The sequence below is a fragment of the Amphibalanus amphitrite genome, unplaced genomic scaffold (assembly GCF_019059575.1).
Source record: "Amphibalanus amphitrite isolate SeventyFive unplaced genomic scaffold, NRLGWU_Aamphi_draft 000725F_arrow, whole genome shotgun sequence".
Taxonomy (NCBI): domain Eukaryota; kingdom Metazoa; phylum Arthropoda; class Thecostraca; order Balanomorpha; family Balanidae; genus Amphibalanus; species Amphibalanus amphitrite.
In genome coordinates this window covers 300325-315661 of record NW_024882219.1, presented here as the reverse complement: position 1 = coordinate 315661, position 15337 = coordinate 300325, and the positions used below count along the sequence as shown (strand labels likewise).

General features: G+C 53.7%; 1 protein-coding gene across 1 annotated transcript in view; it reads left to right on the top strand.

Moving 5' to 3' along the window:
- Positions 1 to 9044, top strand: part of LOC122365238 (protein tramtrack, alpha isoform-like) — a 44892-nt gene extending 35848 nt beyond the window's left edge. The window contains exons 5-6 of the mRNA XM_043336244.1: positions 6293 to 6429; positions 6873 to 9044. Of these exons, the coding sequence (XP_043192179.1) occupies positions 6293 to 6429; positions 6873 to 7475 (740 nt within the window). The 3' untranslated portion in view covers positions 7476 to 9044. The remainder of the gene's footprint in view (positions 1 to 6292; positions 6430 to 6872) is intronic.
- Positions 9045 to 15337: the final 6293 nt, after the last annotated feature.

Here is a 15337-nt window from a genome sequence, read left to right as displayed (position 1 = left end):
TCTCTGATCAAAACTAACACGATATTCGTGATCAGCACCCCGGAAAACCACATAGCAGCCACATTTTACGACTTTCTAACAGGTCCCGATTTTCCCGGTTTTCGGGTCATTGACCTGACCTGGAAGGTCACCCGATGACCTAAAACCTTAAAATTGGGTATCATCGGCTTCCTCTCGTGACGGGCAACACGCTCATTTTTTTCCGCGAAGCTCTAGCTCGATCAGGGACCAAACGCGAGGGGGGGTCGTACCACCCCCCCCCCCCTTGTGCCGTCGAAGGACGCAAAATGACCTGTGCCGGCGAGGGTTAATATGGGTCTGTTAAAAAACAACAACCACTTTCAAAGTCCCAGTCAGTTGACCAATGATTGTCTGATTCGGGGCTGGGGCCCAAACGCCCATTCCATTTATTCGATCGCTTCGCCACCGCTAGGTGGATGCAAAATAAAGGATATCATTTATTTCAACATTATTTTTTTTTGCGGCAAATTCACGATGTAAATAGTTTGTTGATGTCACTTATACCTTTGTTAGCTGTCATGTCCAATGTTGTCGAGCCCCGCTCATCTTTGTTTGCCTTCGTGTTCCATTGTTTGCGATCGGTCCATACGGGCCGCTGCAGAAAAACGCGGCGGCATATGGGCCGACATGCGTGTCACGTAGCTAACAAGGCCATGAAAAACGACTCAATCACACGGCCATTTGACATTCTGGATTCTGGTTCACGTGTTGCAATCGGACATCTGGGGCGGTCGTTCCTTCAAAGGGTTACGCAAGATCTCTCCGCAAATCATGGCTTCGTTGATATTCCGCGAGAGCGTCATCTCATCTGTCGGGGGTCACTTCTTTTCGCTGATCCCGTCAAACAATGCCCGGCTCGCTGACGCTACCGTGCGCGACGTCTCCCTTCCGGCCCTGTCAGTGGCCAGTCGACAGTGGGCCCATCCGCGCGCGACCGGTCCGGTGCTCGCCACACCGCCTGGGAATCGATCTGGGACCGGTGCTCACGAAAATTGAGAGATCGCCCTCGCCGACAGCTCCCTTATCTTCCGCACGAACGGCCAGCGGTCATTTGGGCCGGCGCGACGCGGCTCCGAATAGCGACCGCTCGGGACGTTTTTCGTCCACCGCGGGTCAGCACTTGGCCGGCGTGCTGGCCAAATCTGATTTGTATACATATATTGAATCATTAGAGCTGGTCAGATGTCAGCGTGTGGCCTTTTTGCGCGAGCTTTTTGCGCGGCCTCCCGCACGCGAGCGTTTTTAGGAAATAATTGTGTGCGGGATTGGCGCGAAATCGTGCGCTGGGCCCGTGTCGGCCGCACGCCCGCCGTCAGAGCCGAGATGAGGTGAGCACGGAGTGAGCTCAGCTGAGATGAGGTGAGTGTAGGAACGGGCTGGACCGAGACGGATCGGAAGTAACTGAGCCGGAGCTGGAGCGGAGGCGAGTCGAGCCGAGATATGCACTTTTCTGGAGCCATGCGGGGTATAATTGTGACGCTAGGGTTAAACTGAACATTGAAGCGATAATCTCGTTTTTCTGCTGGCGTTTCTCATGGGGAATTTTGATTGATGCAACATTTACCCATGGTGATTGCCTTTGTTGTGTAATGAGGCTTTGACATTGGCTACGTACTGCCATATGATAATGATATCGCGCAGTGGACATTGAACATGAGGGGATTTTGTGGATTCCTCGCTCAAATTCAGTGACTTGTTCTGGTTCTGTCTTATGTAGTTGACCTATACCTACCCATCGCGCTTCGTCTCCGGAAATCTTCCTGTAATCACACTGTCCTTTGAGCGGCGAATGTTTTTTGTCTGGTCCTACCGTCTCGAGGTGACCCATTTGGCGGTGGCGTCTGCGCCGTGCGCGCGGGCCCCGGTCGCGTCACGCCCCCTCTGTGCCGGGCATGTGACGCTCGTATATGTCACGTGACGCTCGTATATGTCACAGCGAGCGGCCGTGGACAAGGCCGCGCCACCTCCGCCGCCGGCCGGTCACCACCGCCCCCGGATGTAACGGTCCGGCTCGGACGGACGGGACGGGGATCACCGCGCCGACCGGCCGCTACGGAAGGACGACTGGTGACCGGTGACCAGTGACGTCTGGCATCACTGCCGAACGATTGGCGAGACAGTTCAGCACGGGATTCGGTCGAGAGGACGAGATAGCTAGCCAGCTTTGTCACCTCCGAGGAGGTAGTAAAACTGCGAATGGAACGGTGAAATATTGCTGATTGCGGCCGTCGGATGACTGGTCACTGGTCACTGACCGACTGTCATCACCTCTCCGCCGCGGCGGAACAGAACCATACCGCCGGAATCCGCCGGTGCCCAGCGCTGCGCGCAGATGGTCGTTTTTGCCGTATCTCGCCATCTGATTACCGACCATCGCGACAGTCGGACCGAGCATTATGTCTCGCCGGTAAAAACTGTGCGCAGTGGCCGGCGCAGAAATGAGATGGTCCGCTGCTGCCCAGTGGCCGCGGCTGGGGTTGTCGCCGACAGGTGTGCAGATAGTATCACCCGACAGGGTATGAGATGAATGTGGTCCGCGATAAGCTGGTTCATTATTTGCCGCATGATGCACTAAATGACTGGCTGAATCTGAACGGACATTCTAATATTTCATTTTAGACGTTCTGACAAATATGGAAGATGATAAACGTCGTTGGGAAAACGTCATTCCTGTCTTTGCGTATAAGTATGAACACGAGTACCTATTGTTTATTTACACTCATTTTATGTTGTCTTCGAGCGCCCACCTTTCTCAAAAGTTTTCATTTCGTCTGCAATTACGGAGCTCAGAGCGCTGTGTGCCTCTGTCTGTTGTCTGCTGGAGGTACCGGAGAGCCGGGAAAGGAGCGCTCACTCCCACCTCATGCACCCTGCGGACACTGCCGTCCGACCGCCCCCGGCCGCCTACCTCCCTTCACCGGCACCGCTAGCTACCGCGCCGCAAACAGCTTCGCCCAACGGCCATTTCACAGCGGTATTAATAATCGGCCAGCCGAGTTCAATATTTAATGAGTGCACCTCTCGCATGGCGCCCGCTCGTAAAGGGAAAGGCCCATAAAGTTGGCCTGCATGAATGGGAAAAGCGTAAACAGGCGGCAAAAAGTGGCACGGCCTGGGATCGTGCGCGGCGCCGGCGGCGCGGACTGCGCTGTGTGCCGCGCACAGAGCTGCGCCGTGCCCTAGGTCAGCGTTCGCGCCGCCGCCGCCGCCGCCGGGAGGGAGAACCTTCGGGTAGGTCGGGTCAGCGCGCCGTCCGCCGCGCGCCACCGGCCCAGCGGCGCGGCAGTAACCGCGCGCGAACGCCGGCGCCGTTTGAGGGCCGGTGCTGGGTACAGAGCGGCTGAGCGTCGATTGGTGGTCGGTCGGGACGTTTTTGCGGTGCTGGACTGCGCTGTGAGCGCAACTCGTCACTGGTGGAGGAGATTGACGGCCGATGGACACGCCATCCGCGGTGTCGCAGTGTCGCACGGTGTCATTGAGTGTCACGGTGCGCCACACATTCGCTTTGTGACATCGCGGCGGTGAGCCGTGAAGGGTCACAACCGTCCCCTGGTTCATCGACATTTGCGGTTTCTGTATTGTGTGTCCGCTGAAATCAGGGAACTGAAACGTGGATCACTCGTCGACAGTCACACCTACTCGGTTTGCTGTTTGCTGAGTTGTTTTCTAACCGTCTATGTGCATGACGCCAGGCGATACACACCTCTCTCGCTCACCTGACCTAATCACGGGACATTGCTCCGATTGCGGAACGGTTTCAGCCGCTAATCCTTGCCTCTCTCTCCCTCCCATACGGGTCCGAGCTCAGTACGGACTGCCGTTCCAGCGCTCTGCCGGCCTGAAAAAGGCCCGGGCGACATGAAATATACAGCATCGGTGCACGCTATCAGCGGCCACGAGCGCCGTAGATCTGTCGAGAGCGGCACGGTTTTTGCTCGTTAGCATAGTGAGGTCCTTTGGCAAGCGGTGCCGCCCTGGGAGCGACGAAGGCTTGGTATCTTCCCGAGACGAGCCGCACCAGAAGGACGGGTGTGAGGGGGTAGGTGGAGGTGGGGACGCGCTAGACCGTGGCGTGTTCAATGATTTATGGTGTTGTAGTTGCGTTGTTGTGGGAGTGAAGTTTCTCTTCGTCTTTTGCTGGGGAGAGTTTCAAAATGTTATTCGACGCCCGACGGCGACGGGGATAATTTTGCAGCGGTGAGGCCTGTAAGCATCTGATCTAGCGCTGTTCGTTCATATCTTAGAAACTAATTTTCATCCTGTAAGAGCTCACTAATTAGTAAACAAAATACATATAAGAGATCGCATTTGTCATTCAACGACCCGTTACTACACATATACTGCTTTATATTTCGGAAGATATCTCAGACCATCCGTCCGTCCCTCTCCTCTGTCACAGACCCATCTCTGGATCGACCCCGTCCTAGTTTCCTTCCGTTTGCAGCTCTTCGGAGCGGCGGCGGCAGCTCCCACCGGCTCCGCGCGGCTCTGCGAGCTGCCGTTCCGGTGTGCGGTGACAAATTGCCTCTCTGCTCATCTGCCGCCGGGCCGGCAGCACGCGCACTCACCGGGCAGCCTTTTTACCGGGCGCAGACCGTCCACTGACCGGAGGCGTCTCGCCAAACTGCACACAGGCACACAGACACCACAGACACACACACAAACACTCACAGTCGGCTCATCGCGGCGCCACGCAGCCTCTGGCGGAAATAAGAGGCCGACCGGCGGGCTGCGCGCGGTCGCCGCGGACGCTGCGCCTGCCTGCGCGCACGTCGCAATCAGCAGGCTAACTGTACCGGTCGTTAGACAGATCATGCGCAACCGACGGCTGGCGACAACACTGTGTCGACGCTCGGTGACGGCCGCTGCGGTGACGGCCGTTCGCGGCGAGCTGGTTCGGTGGCTCGCTCCCAGCCGAGTTTGGTGCGGAGCTGCGGGCGCAGCAGCGGAACGGCTGTGGTGGCTACGGAGGGTGCTGTCGAGCTTAGGTGTGGGTGAAATGAACTGTGCAAGCGGGTCGAAGCCCGCCACTGCTCTCCTAAAGCTTTGGACGTCTAGTCTGGGATCTGTGGTTTGGCGTGGTACTGAGGCACTGAACGGCGTTTCTTGCAGCTCACCGGTATCGGTCTGGCCACGCTGAAGGGTGTTGTTATGACTCGAATAGCACGGCTGTGTTTTGCTGGGGCGATCGGCCGAGCAAAACATGGTAACTCCTCCCAAATGAGATCCTCAGCCGTCAAACTTGAAACTGATGATAAGAATGCAGCTTCGAAGGCATGCGACCTGGCGTATTTACATGTGCAATTTTTTGTGAGAATATCGCAAAGTACACCGATTACTTCCATTGTATTCCGGCTTCTTTTGCAGTGTAAGTCGTAGCAGCGCACCTTTTAGCGTTATGAAGTATGATGAACACATTGATAATCTTTCATCCTTAAGTTCTCGAGCTCTTCACTTCTCTTTTGGTAATGCGCCCATGATTACCATTCAATCGACACCTCCACTATGTATACCCTGCGGCGGTAGATCCTGTAGCGGGGAGTGCCGCCCCGCCGCATACAGTCTCCGGTGTTACCGTCTCATTGCTGCTCTGCTGGAGTCACCGCCGACGAGACCGTCCGCCCCCGCTCCCGCCCCCGCCCGCCAGCTCTGTCCTCACCCCTGTCCCATGCATCCTTCAAGCCGCGCAACTCGCGAGTTGTTTCGGTTTTTACCTGCATGTCGCGCTGCGGCAGTCGCGGAGAACGCTGCGACAAGCTCGGCGCGCGGCGACAACCGCGGCGCAGCGGTGAGCGTTTGATGGACGGCCTCTGCGCCTGTGTCTCCGCCCTGTGAAGGCAGAACGGGGCGGGCCGGGACCGGGTGTGAACAGACGGCGGCGGGCGGGGCGGCGCCGCTAGTGGCACTCGCTGAAGTGCCCACTGACTGATGGGTTTTCATTAGCCCAGTGTGATGGACCGTGCCCGCCTCATGTGCTCATCGATCACACGCACAGATGAGATGATGAAAATATCAAACATGACATCTTTTCTGTGTAGATCTAACCGAATCTGTGTTTGGCGGAAATCGTGTGCCTCAATTTCACCAAACTCCGTTGCGACATATCAAACCATAGTCAAACAGTTGTCCTTTTCAATCTATTTCAACGACAAAAGCCCATCCATTTTTGATACGGTGCCAATCGTTCCCCAGTGCCGTCCCATAAAAGCCGCGTGTGTGCGGACCGTTTTGCTGGGACATCATCTAATGGCCCCCTCCCTCCTGTCCACAGCGGCCAGCTACATCAACAACTACATCAACTACGCACCGACGCCGATGCGTCCCGAGTGGAAGCGCTACAAGCAGTACAGCAAGTCCGACCTGCAGCAGGCGCTGGACGCGGTGCGCGGAGGACTCACCGCTCTTCAGGTGGGTCGGGGTGTGGAGGAGGGAGTGGTGGTACACAAATCTGGCACATAGGTGGTTGTCAATTTGTCTATAGTTCACTTTGTGGAACGTTTTTGAAATTGTCGTGCAGTTCACTTTGTGGAACGTTTTTGATATTGTCGTGCATCGGTGTGGTTAACATCGAGCCTATCATTTATGCACTTTTGCATAGACCGCTTTTAGTTTTGACTTTGGTGTCATTAGTCATCAAGCTTCTTTCTTAAGTTGTGAAAGTGTACTTTTTAACGAAAAAGCGTATTGATTAAATCTCTTAGCTCTGGACGAGTTTCGGTGTCATTGTAGGTGTAATTGATTCGAGAGTCAGAATCCGATATAAGTTATTGTTAGAAGGCTCCTTTCTGCGCAAGAAGTGTCCGATTTTCTATTTTCCCTCTCCCGTTGCTGACGTGCCCCACTCTCGGCAGGCGTCTCGCAAGTTCCACGTTCCGTCCCGCACGCTGTACGACAAGATCAAGAAGCTGGGCATCCCGACGATGCCTCGTCGCTACCCGCGCTCTGTGACTGCCGTGCCGCCGTCCCAGGTGCCCGCCTTCCCGACCCCACCGCCGCCGCCAGCCGCCGAGGACGACTCCAGTCAGCAGAGCGGCGGACACCGCACCAACGGCAGTAGCGGAGGGGGTGGAGAGGCTGAGGGACAGCGGCAGCCCATGGAGCTGACGGTACCCCGTCGGCGCCCCAGCGGAGGCGCGGAGAGGGAGGTGGGGGAAGATGGTCTGAAGAGGGACGCCGCCGGTCTGTGCGCCGCGCAGCTCACCAACGGCCCACCGGGGATGCCCGGCCTGCGTCCGATGACTGGCGTGACTCCCGCCGTCTTCCCTCCGCCCGGCGATGAAGAGGACCGGCGGCGCGCCAATGGCGACGCCAGCGGCATGCAGCGGCAGCCGATGGAACTAGTAGTTGGTAGGCGGCACCCCAGCGGCGGTCTGGAGCGGGAGCTGGGGGACGACGGGCTCAAACGGCCCCGGGAGGAGGCGGACGACGCCCGGGAGCTGGACGTGGTGGCCTAGGTGGTCTGCAGGAGACAGACGCGGTCTGTCGGTACACCCGCCGACCGGGCCAGATAGTGATTTAGCAACGGAGCATTCCAGGGATCCGTGTCTCCAGCTCACGACAAACGTAACCATATCAAAAAATGCGCGGCCGCCGCGGGCAGGCGGCCGGTGCGGCTATTTATCGTAGAGGAGGGCCATTAGCAGCCCAGGGACGGAGCACCCACTCGGGCAGAGCTCCTGCACTGTACAAATTGTCGCGTGCAATGCCGATAGCACGGTGCAAGTCGGCATCTTTTGCTCAACGGAGAATCAAACTAGCCGCAGGGCGGTCACTGATGATATTCCTCAGACAGTGTCTGCTGGTTTTGTAATTTTGGATTTCGAAGTGGTTCTTTGGTATTGCCACCGTTTCTTTCGGAAATACTCGTATTTACATTCTTGCCACTACAAGGGCAATAACGGCAGGTCCATTTTGCTATGCAATGTTACGTTTCTGTTTAGTTACTCATGTATATCATGTCGTTATTCAGAGCCCTCAGATCTTGCTAGCCCGAGCTGTGTTTACAACGATGTTCTGGTGTCTTCCTGTCACCGGTTACCGAGTGAGCTGCATTGTCCGGTGCGGCGCATTGCGGACGAATGTCGAGATGTTTTGTTAGTTTGTAGAACGAGCCGTGTGCTCGCTGTTGATCCGTTTATCTCTAAGTGTGCAGAGCACCCAACTCAGCCTGCCTCAGGCCGACGAGTCCTGAGCGCTCCCAGAAATCAAAACCTCCGTCGCTGATATTATGTCGTGATATTTTATTATATATACACATATACGCGTTGTCGGGACGACGGCTCGCGAGCGGCGGTCTCCGATCCGATATTACCATGTATCTCAGAGATTAGTGCTGGGACGGCGGACAGGGGCCGTACCCCGCCCCTCGGGAGACTGCACCGTCTATGCATTGGCTGTCTGTGGTCTGTCGTAGTCGTGGTGCGCCGCGCGCAAGCTGCTCGCTCACTGCCGCACGTGCACTGGCCGTTTCTGCCTGTCTGATGCGATGTTTTGTTGTTTTTGATGTACTGTTGACTGTGGCTCTGAGAGATGCTGTTTGTGCACTGATAGTTTGTTCTGAAGACATAGGCTGTAAGTGACATACCATGCCTGAAAATATGCACCACTAGACGAGCAGCGTGAACTGCGTCTGTACGGGACTGACGCAGCGGGCTTGCGTCGCTACATTCCGCTTTGTATCACGTTTGACAAGCCCATGTGTGAGTGTGTGAATGTGTGACTTTGAGTGAGTTTGAAGGGGAGCTCTCCTGTGACCGAAGGTAGTAGCTGGTGCGCTGTTCTGTCGGCCTCGCGCCGTGCCGTCCAAGGTAGATTGGTCACACCAGGTCCGGCAACCAGTCGCAGCTAGCCGTTAGCTAGCCGGCTAGCCGGGGCGCATAGCCGGAGCGGCAGGAGAGGAGGATATTTTTGTTACTGCCAGTTGCGTCCACGGCACAGAGGTCAGCTGTTGTCTGTTATTTACTTGCTAGAACTAATTTATGGGATTGGTGTAGATACGGTGTAAATAAATGCGTCCGTTCTTACCGTGGTGTTTTGAGATGGTGTTTGAGCTTGGACATTGATGTGAGGATGGACTGGAGTTGATGGAATGCGAGCAGTGAATGGCTTGTGGCTAGTTATCGAGATGAAAAAAAAAGAACGAACGATTCCCAAGCAAAACAATTTATAGTTCGCCAGCTTGTTATGGCTGGCACTAGGGCTCCAGGCCGTTCAGTCACCGATCAGCTGTCTGGAGGGTGTCCAGCCAGTAGACAGTTTCCTGTATGGAAATGGTCTCACCAACCTTACCTGCGAAGCACATGGTAGGAGAGAGCGCGACAGAGAACGGACCATCTCCCTTCAGACTACCAGGAAATATGAATCGTCCCATAAGCTGGGGCTGGAGGACGCCGTATCCACTATCCAGCCCTTCTGCTTCACGATCAGCGTAATATGCTGAGCTTGCTATGAGGCAGTTTTGGAATATAAAATCTGCCAATATCGGGGAGAACTCATTGACCCGTCCACTTGAAAAAGCGTGCGGTCCATGATAATGCTCCGGTGACGGGTCTTTAAATTGACTGGAGCGCCATCTGTAAGCAAGTGGGAGAATAGCATGCTCAGGTATACCTGATGGACTCGCCGCTAGGTGGCTTCATTTCGTACCTTTCGATGACAGGCGACCGTCATGCTAACTTTATGGACATCCGTTCATGTCGGTATTCCCTTCCATTACACGCACACACAATCCAACCGTTCCATGCTTCTATCCTCAGGATACTTAAATCCTTCTCCTCCACACCGCCACCCCTCTCCGGGCTGGACAGGCAACTTTATCTCATGCGGGCTGCTCCCTTGGAGCGGCACCGCTGCTCCCGAGGGAGCGCACCCCGTAGCCGGGTGCAGTGAGTGCCTTGGGGCTGGGTGGCCTGTCCTCTGGACGGGCTCAGCCCCGGCGACTCACTAGGGTGCCTGCCCAGACCAATGTCTCCCCCTACCTATCATCCTCCCGGCTCTGAAATGGTCTCATTGGACCGAAAGGGCCTAACCCAACAAAAATGTTTACACACACAAGTCACAGAGGAATGAGGGCGCAAGGTCGTGCACCCGTTATCGCTGTCTTCAGGACCAGCTCACCCGCATCCTGACCTAGCTCATCATTTCCGGGCTGACGGACGATCACCTCAGTCAGCCGGCGGGCGAGGTTAGGCCCGTTTGGGGAAATACTTCTAATGGCCGTATTCGCTACTTTATGGACCTCGTTGTTACGTAATTTATCTTTACGAGCATTTTTTTTTAGCAAACTGAAAATCCCTAGGAAGTATTATTCTATAAGAGCAGGCTTGCCTCATCACATCATGAATGCCCTTCGCTGTCATGCCCCGGCCTCCCCCACGCGCGGCCGATGACCTTGACCGCTCGGTAGAGGTCAGAAACTTCTACGCAGCGCGTGAATATATCGGTGGCAGGCGCATAGCAGCCGCAGTGCAGCACGCGTTCAGTCCTTTTTCTCTGGTGCCTTATCGTGCTTCAGTGCATTTCGTGATTGCGAGTGAAAGAAACTGTAGGCGAGTTTGACGTCAGGCAGTGACTGTTTGCCTGATTGAGCTGACTACTGAAGCCATGCAACCGGATATCGGCGAAAAACAATGTAGGCTGGGAAACCGCCTCGAATAGCTGAACGGACGGTAATTGGTAAGTATTCTTTTATATAAGCTATTCTGATTTCAATTAGTCTGTTGGATTTCTTATTCGTAAAATAAATTTTCTATACCTACCAACATAATTAGGCTAGGCATCTGCCTACTATCATGTGCAATGTCAATGTGCATCATGTCTGATGGCTGCCTATAACCACTAACGCGGGTAGGCCTGCCTATGCAGTTGTTTATTATTGTTGGGCTGCGTATCACGCAGAAAATGACCGGCATCCCTTTCGCAATTATCATGCTATCGTCGGGCCATATAGCACTAATCCCAAAGGCGTACTTACTGGGTGCACCGCAGCGTCGGGTATCACAGCGCTGCGTGCGTGTACCGGCCATATGCAACGATATCGCTACAGGCTGCTTGTGTCATTCCATATCGTCTGTGACGGTTGCATTGCTGATGAAGTTGTTAGCGAGCCTTGCACTTCTATACTAAGTGGCATTATCAGACAACCAATTTTCACGTTAGATTAAAATGTATTATTTTTTGCAGTCAAAGCCTGTGAGGCCAACATATGAAGTAAAGAGCAAGTAGCCTACGAAATATACCTATATGTTAGGTACTATATATGAATAAATAAGTAAAACAAAACTAAACACTCGGTAAGATCTACCAAGGTGTGTTGCTCGTGCGCTTATGACAGTCAGCCGTATCAATAAGAAAGGATAATATCCATCCGATATGTAAGACTGATTTCTGTAAGCTATTACACCAAGAACATGACGGGGTAGCGGGTCTGTGTCTCGCCCACACCCACATCGCTTACCAGTACCATCCCTGACAGCCTGGAACACCGTACGCGTGGACCAGTCAGTGAATGGGCGCATTGACGAAATATTCATCACCATAAATATCAAATGGGTCCACAGCGATGCCACACAAAAAGCTCTGACGCAAGACAGGCACGCATTCCATACCATTGTATAGGAATGACAGTGCACAGTGGACGGGTCTGCATCACAATAGGCCAAATATCGGACGCTTGCAACATTTGTACGCAGGCCTCTAGTGGATGAGTTCCCTGTAAATCGGTCGGGGCGGGAGGGATAGTCGGCGTCGACGCGTCGACGGCGACGCTGCTGATCCATCATCGTTCGTCGTCGTCGGCGGCGCTCATTAGGGTTTAATATGCGAAGGACGACGGTCTCCGCAGCGGCCACGAACGGGGAGACCGTTATTGAATCAGGAAGCCGGCGAGAGCCACGCACGACCACCGACGCCATTCCGTCAAACGGCCGCGGTGCAGTGGCGGCGGAACCGCGGAGACGGGGGGGAGAGAGAGAGAGAGAGAGAGAGAGAGAGAGAGAGAGAGAGAGAGAGAGAGAGAGAGAGAGAGAGAGAGAGAGAGAGAGAGAGAGAGAGAGAGAGAGAGAGAGAGAGAGAGAGAGAAAGGAGAGGGAGAGAGAGAGAGAGAGAGAGAGAGAGAGAGAGAGAGAGAGAGAGAGAGAGAGAGAGAGAGAGAGAGAGAGAGAGAGAGAGAGACGCGCTATAACAGTTACACTGCAGAGAGCGCTGCAGATGACCATCATTTCATTTTTCCGAGCTGGATGGCATGTGAAATGAAGCAGCAAGGAAAAGCGCCGGTTTCAAATTGGACCTAATATCATATTCTGTCGATTTAGTCACTAAGTGCATAGCTCGGTCAAGCCAAAATCCAAAGTGGTTTGGCCATCGATGCATAACCAAAATTACAACGGCGATTTAAGCATGTGAATTTTGATGCAAGCCAGTCGTTAGAAAGCCGGAACTTCAATCATTTCAAGGTAAACTAATTATCAAATTTGATGCTATTCTGGCACGTTAAGTTACAGTCGGCTCAGTTCAGTTTCCTTGCAACAAAGAAGCCATAAAAGCACAGCGCCGCGAAAAGCTGCTGCCCCAGGTCCTTGGGATAGTGTTTCTCTGGTGGTCACATGGCCAAGCATCTCTCCGCCAATTCTGACCGGCCGTGTCTGAGGCCGGCCTGCCTCTCTGGCCGGACGGTGGTCGTCTCTAATGATCCTCGCCTCTGGGCCGCTCCTCTCTGCTGAGTTCCGGTTCCTCCAGTCCGGAGAGCACCACCCGGAATCAATGGAGGGGACGGCATTCACGGCCGCCGCCGACCGGAGCCAGACACCACTTGAGTTTATGGCCGGGCACTGCCACTGCGGTGGAGAGGGGGGGAGGGAGGTTAGGGGTGAAGGACACCGCGCGGCATCGGCACTGATGGGTCAGTCCGGGACATTTCCGGAGTTTGAAGTGGTGTTCCGGCGGCTGAGATAGTACGGTCAAACAGCGGTGAAAGTCTGGGGTAAATGCAAGCAAAAGAGCCATTGTTGGGACTGTGAATACGTTCCATCTGCTTATAAAAAACTGCCTCTCAGTCTACAAAGTGTTTCATTTTTTTTTTTACTTTGACCATGCAAATCTTATTCAACTTTTGCATGTTGCTAAGCAACTTCAGTTCCACTCGTATAATACGCCGAAAAACATACAATTTCATTACATGATTGTGTAAACGGATCCATTTGGTACCACAAAACCTATCATTTAAAGTTTTGCCGGCCTTTCTTGCAACATCATTTTACCCAGAATTAGCTACATTCCACCTATATGTTGGCCTTTTGGTCGTCCATCAAACACCTGTTCTTGTCGAAATCGATAGCGACGGCCCCAAATCGGTGTCAAAACACTGGCTCATTAACGCATTGAGTCGCGGCTAAAACGGCCCCGCCGCCGGGTCGGTTAGTATAATGGGACGGGGATTTCAGGCCGCTGTGCAAATTTCATCTGCACACAAAGCTCAGCGATAACGCTAGGTACGGCCATGGTAACCACGTTGCACCCAGTGCCGCGGCTACCGTTCCAGTGAAGCGCAGTGTCAAGCTGTTCATGCTTGCCTGGGTGTATAATATGGGGGTTGTGTATGAGTACTATCGTTACGATCACTTCACCTTCACACTTCATCGTTTTTCAGTTGAATCGATTGTTCAGCGTAGGTATTTATTCCGTTTGTTTTTCATTTATTGCATTGTAGATTCTTCTCGCTACCCGCCCCCCCCCCCACCTCATACAATTTCACACTCCCGCCATACCCCGCACGCTATCGCATCTCTCTCCCGTGTACGGTACGGGCGCGGCCCCTGGCAGTCCCCCCCCCCCCCCCGACCCCACCGGGACTGGGGCTGAGGGAGCGGGCGGGGGAGGGGCTGAATAGCTCGCGCGAGCCGAAGAGACCGACCCAGACTTGGTAGGTGAATACACGATGAGATAATGAGGCCACGCCCGCTGATTGGTGCAGCCTTTGAGTGTCGCTTCGTTATCCGGTTAGCACACGTGACTGCTCCGTTCCGTCGGCCGACCGACCGGGTCGGACGGGCGGTCGGTCGGACGGGCGGTGGGTAGGACACTAGGACGGTCGGACGGACGCACACTGGTCGGAAACGCCCTCACGAGAGGCCACGGGCGATTCCGGAGTTTCGGATTATTTTTTATATAGATAGATTTGAAATTGATCAAATTATTATACTTAGGCCAAAAAAACTAATCCGGGTGACCAAAAATAGCTGTAATCAGCCCCCGAAGATGGGGTATCCCAGAACTCGGAAACTGACGCGGAGCAAGAGGTTTCTTGAGCCGGATATTCAGAGTCTTATTGCTGATAGACACCAAATTGAAATCCCACATATTATGCATCAAAATGTTCGTTATGAAGTTGCCGACTGGTCAGTGCAAAATTTTTGGTATACTTTTTCCCTAACTAAGATGTACTATAGCTTTTTTATGAAGGCTCTCCTACAGTGATTCTGGAATATAACTGCAAAGTTTAGGTAAGGAAACAACAGGTAGTCCCATCTAGTTCCACTCTGATTTTTTGTGAGATGAAGTAGGATTTAAATTTACACCAGGGCAACATAAAAGCTAACTGCGCATATTTGCGCAAAATTTGCAGGAGCCGCTCTTCCTACCCAACTACAGCCCGCCCCGCCCCAGTTTCGGCTCGGCCGCCGCGCCCGGCTTACGCTGACCTGTGTGGCCTGCACGCATCCATGCGTAGTTGACTGGTCATTAAAAACAGATGCGCTTGAGTTTATGAATTTTGTGAAAAGCGCGTTTTATGTATGCATTTATGTATGTATTGACATCAAAAGCCTTCCACATATTGCGTGGCGATTACGGCTTGCATTTAGAGAGCCTTGCTATTGACAACCATCACTCGGCTGAAGAAAGTGGAAATTGAAACCTTCGTGAATATAAGACGCTGCAAATATAGGACACCTGTCACTGACGCCGGGTTACCTTGGGCCGTCTTTTTACATTAGATCACAATTCCGGTATTTAACCCTGGACGGACCCGCCATTGGTTTTCTACATTGACCGGGGAGGGTCGGTACAACTCCCTTCCCGTTTCGCCTCTAATTGAGCTAGAGCCTCGCGGAAAAAACAAACTGGTGTGCCGTTATAAGACGCAAAAATTAGGTACTACCCGATTTTAAGGTCTTAGGTCAGCCAGTGACCTCTTAGGTCAGGTAAGTGCCACAAGGCACGGGCTCGGTTTTAGGTTAATTACTTTGCCAAAAATGGTCGCACTGCCGCGATTTTGGCATAATCGTGTTTGTCTAGCTCAGGCGCGTTGAATGCTATACTT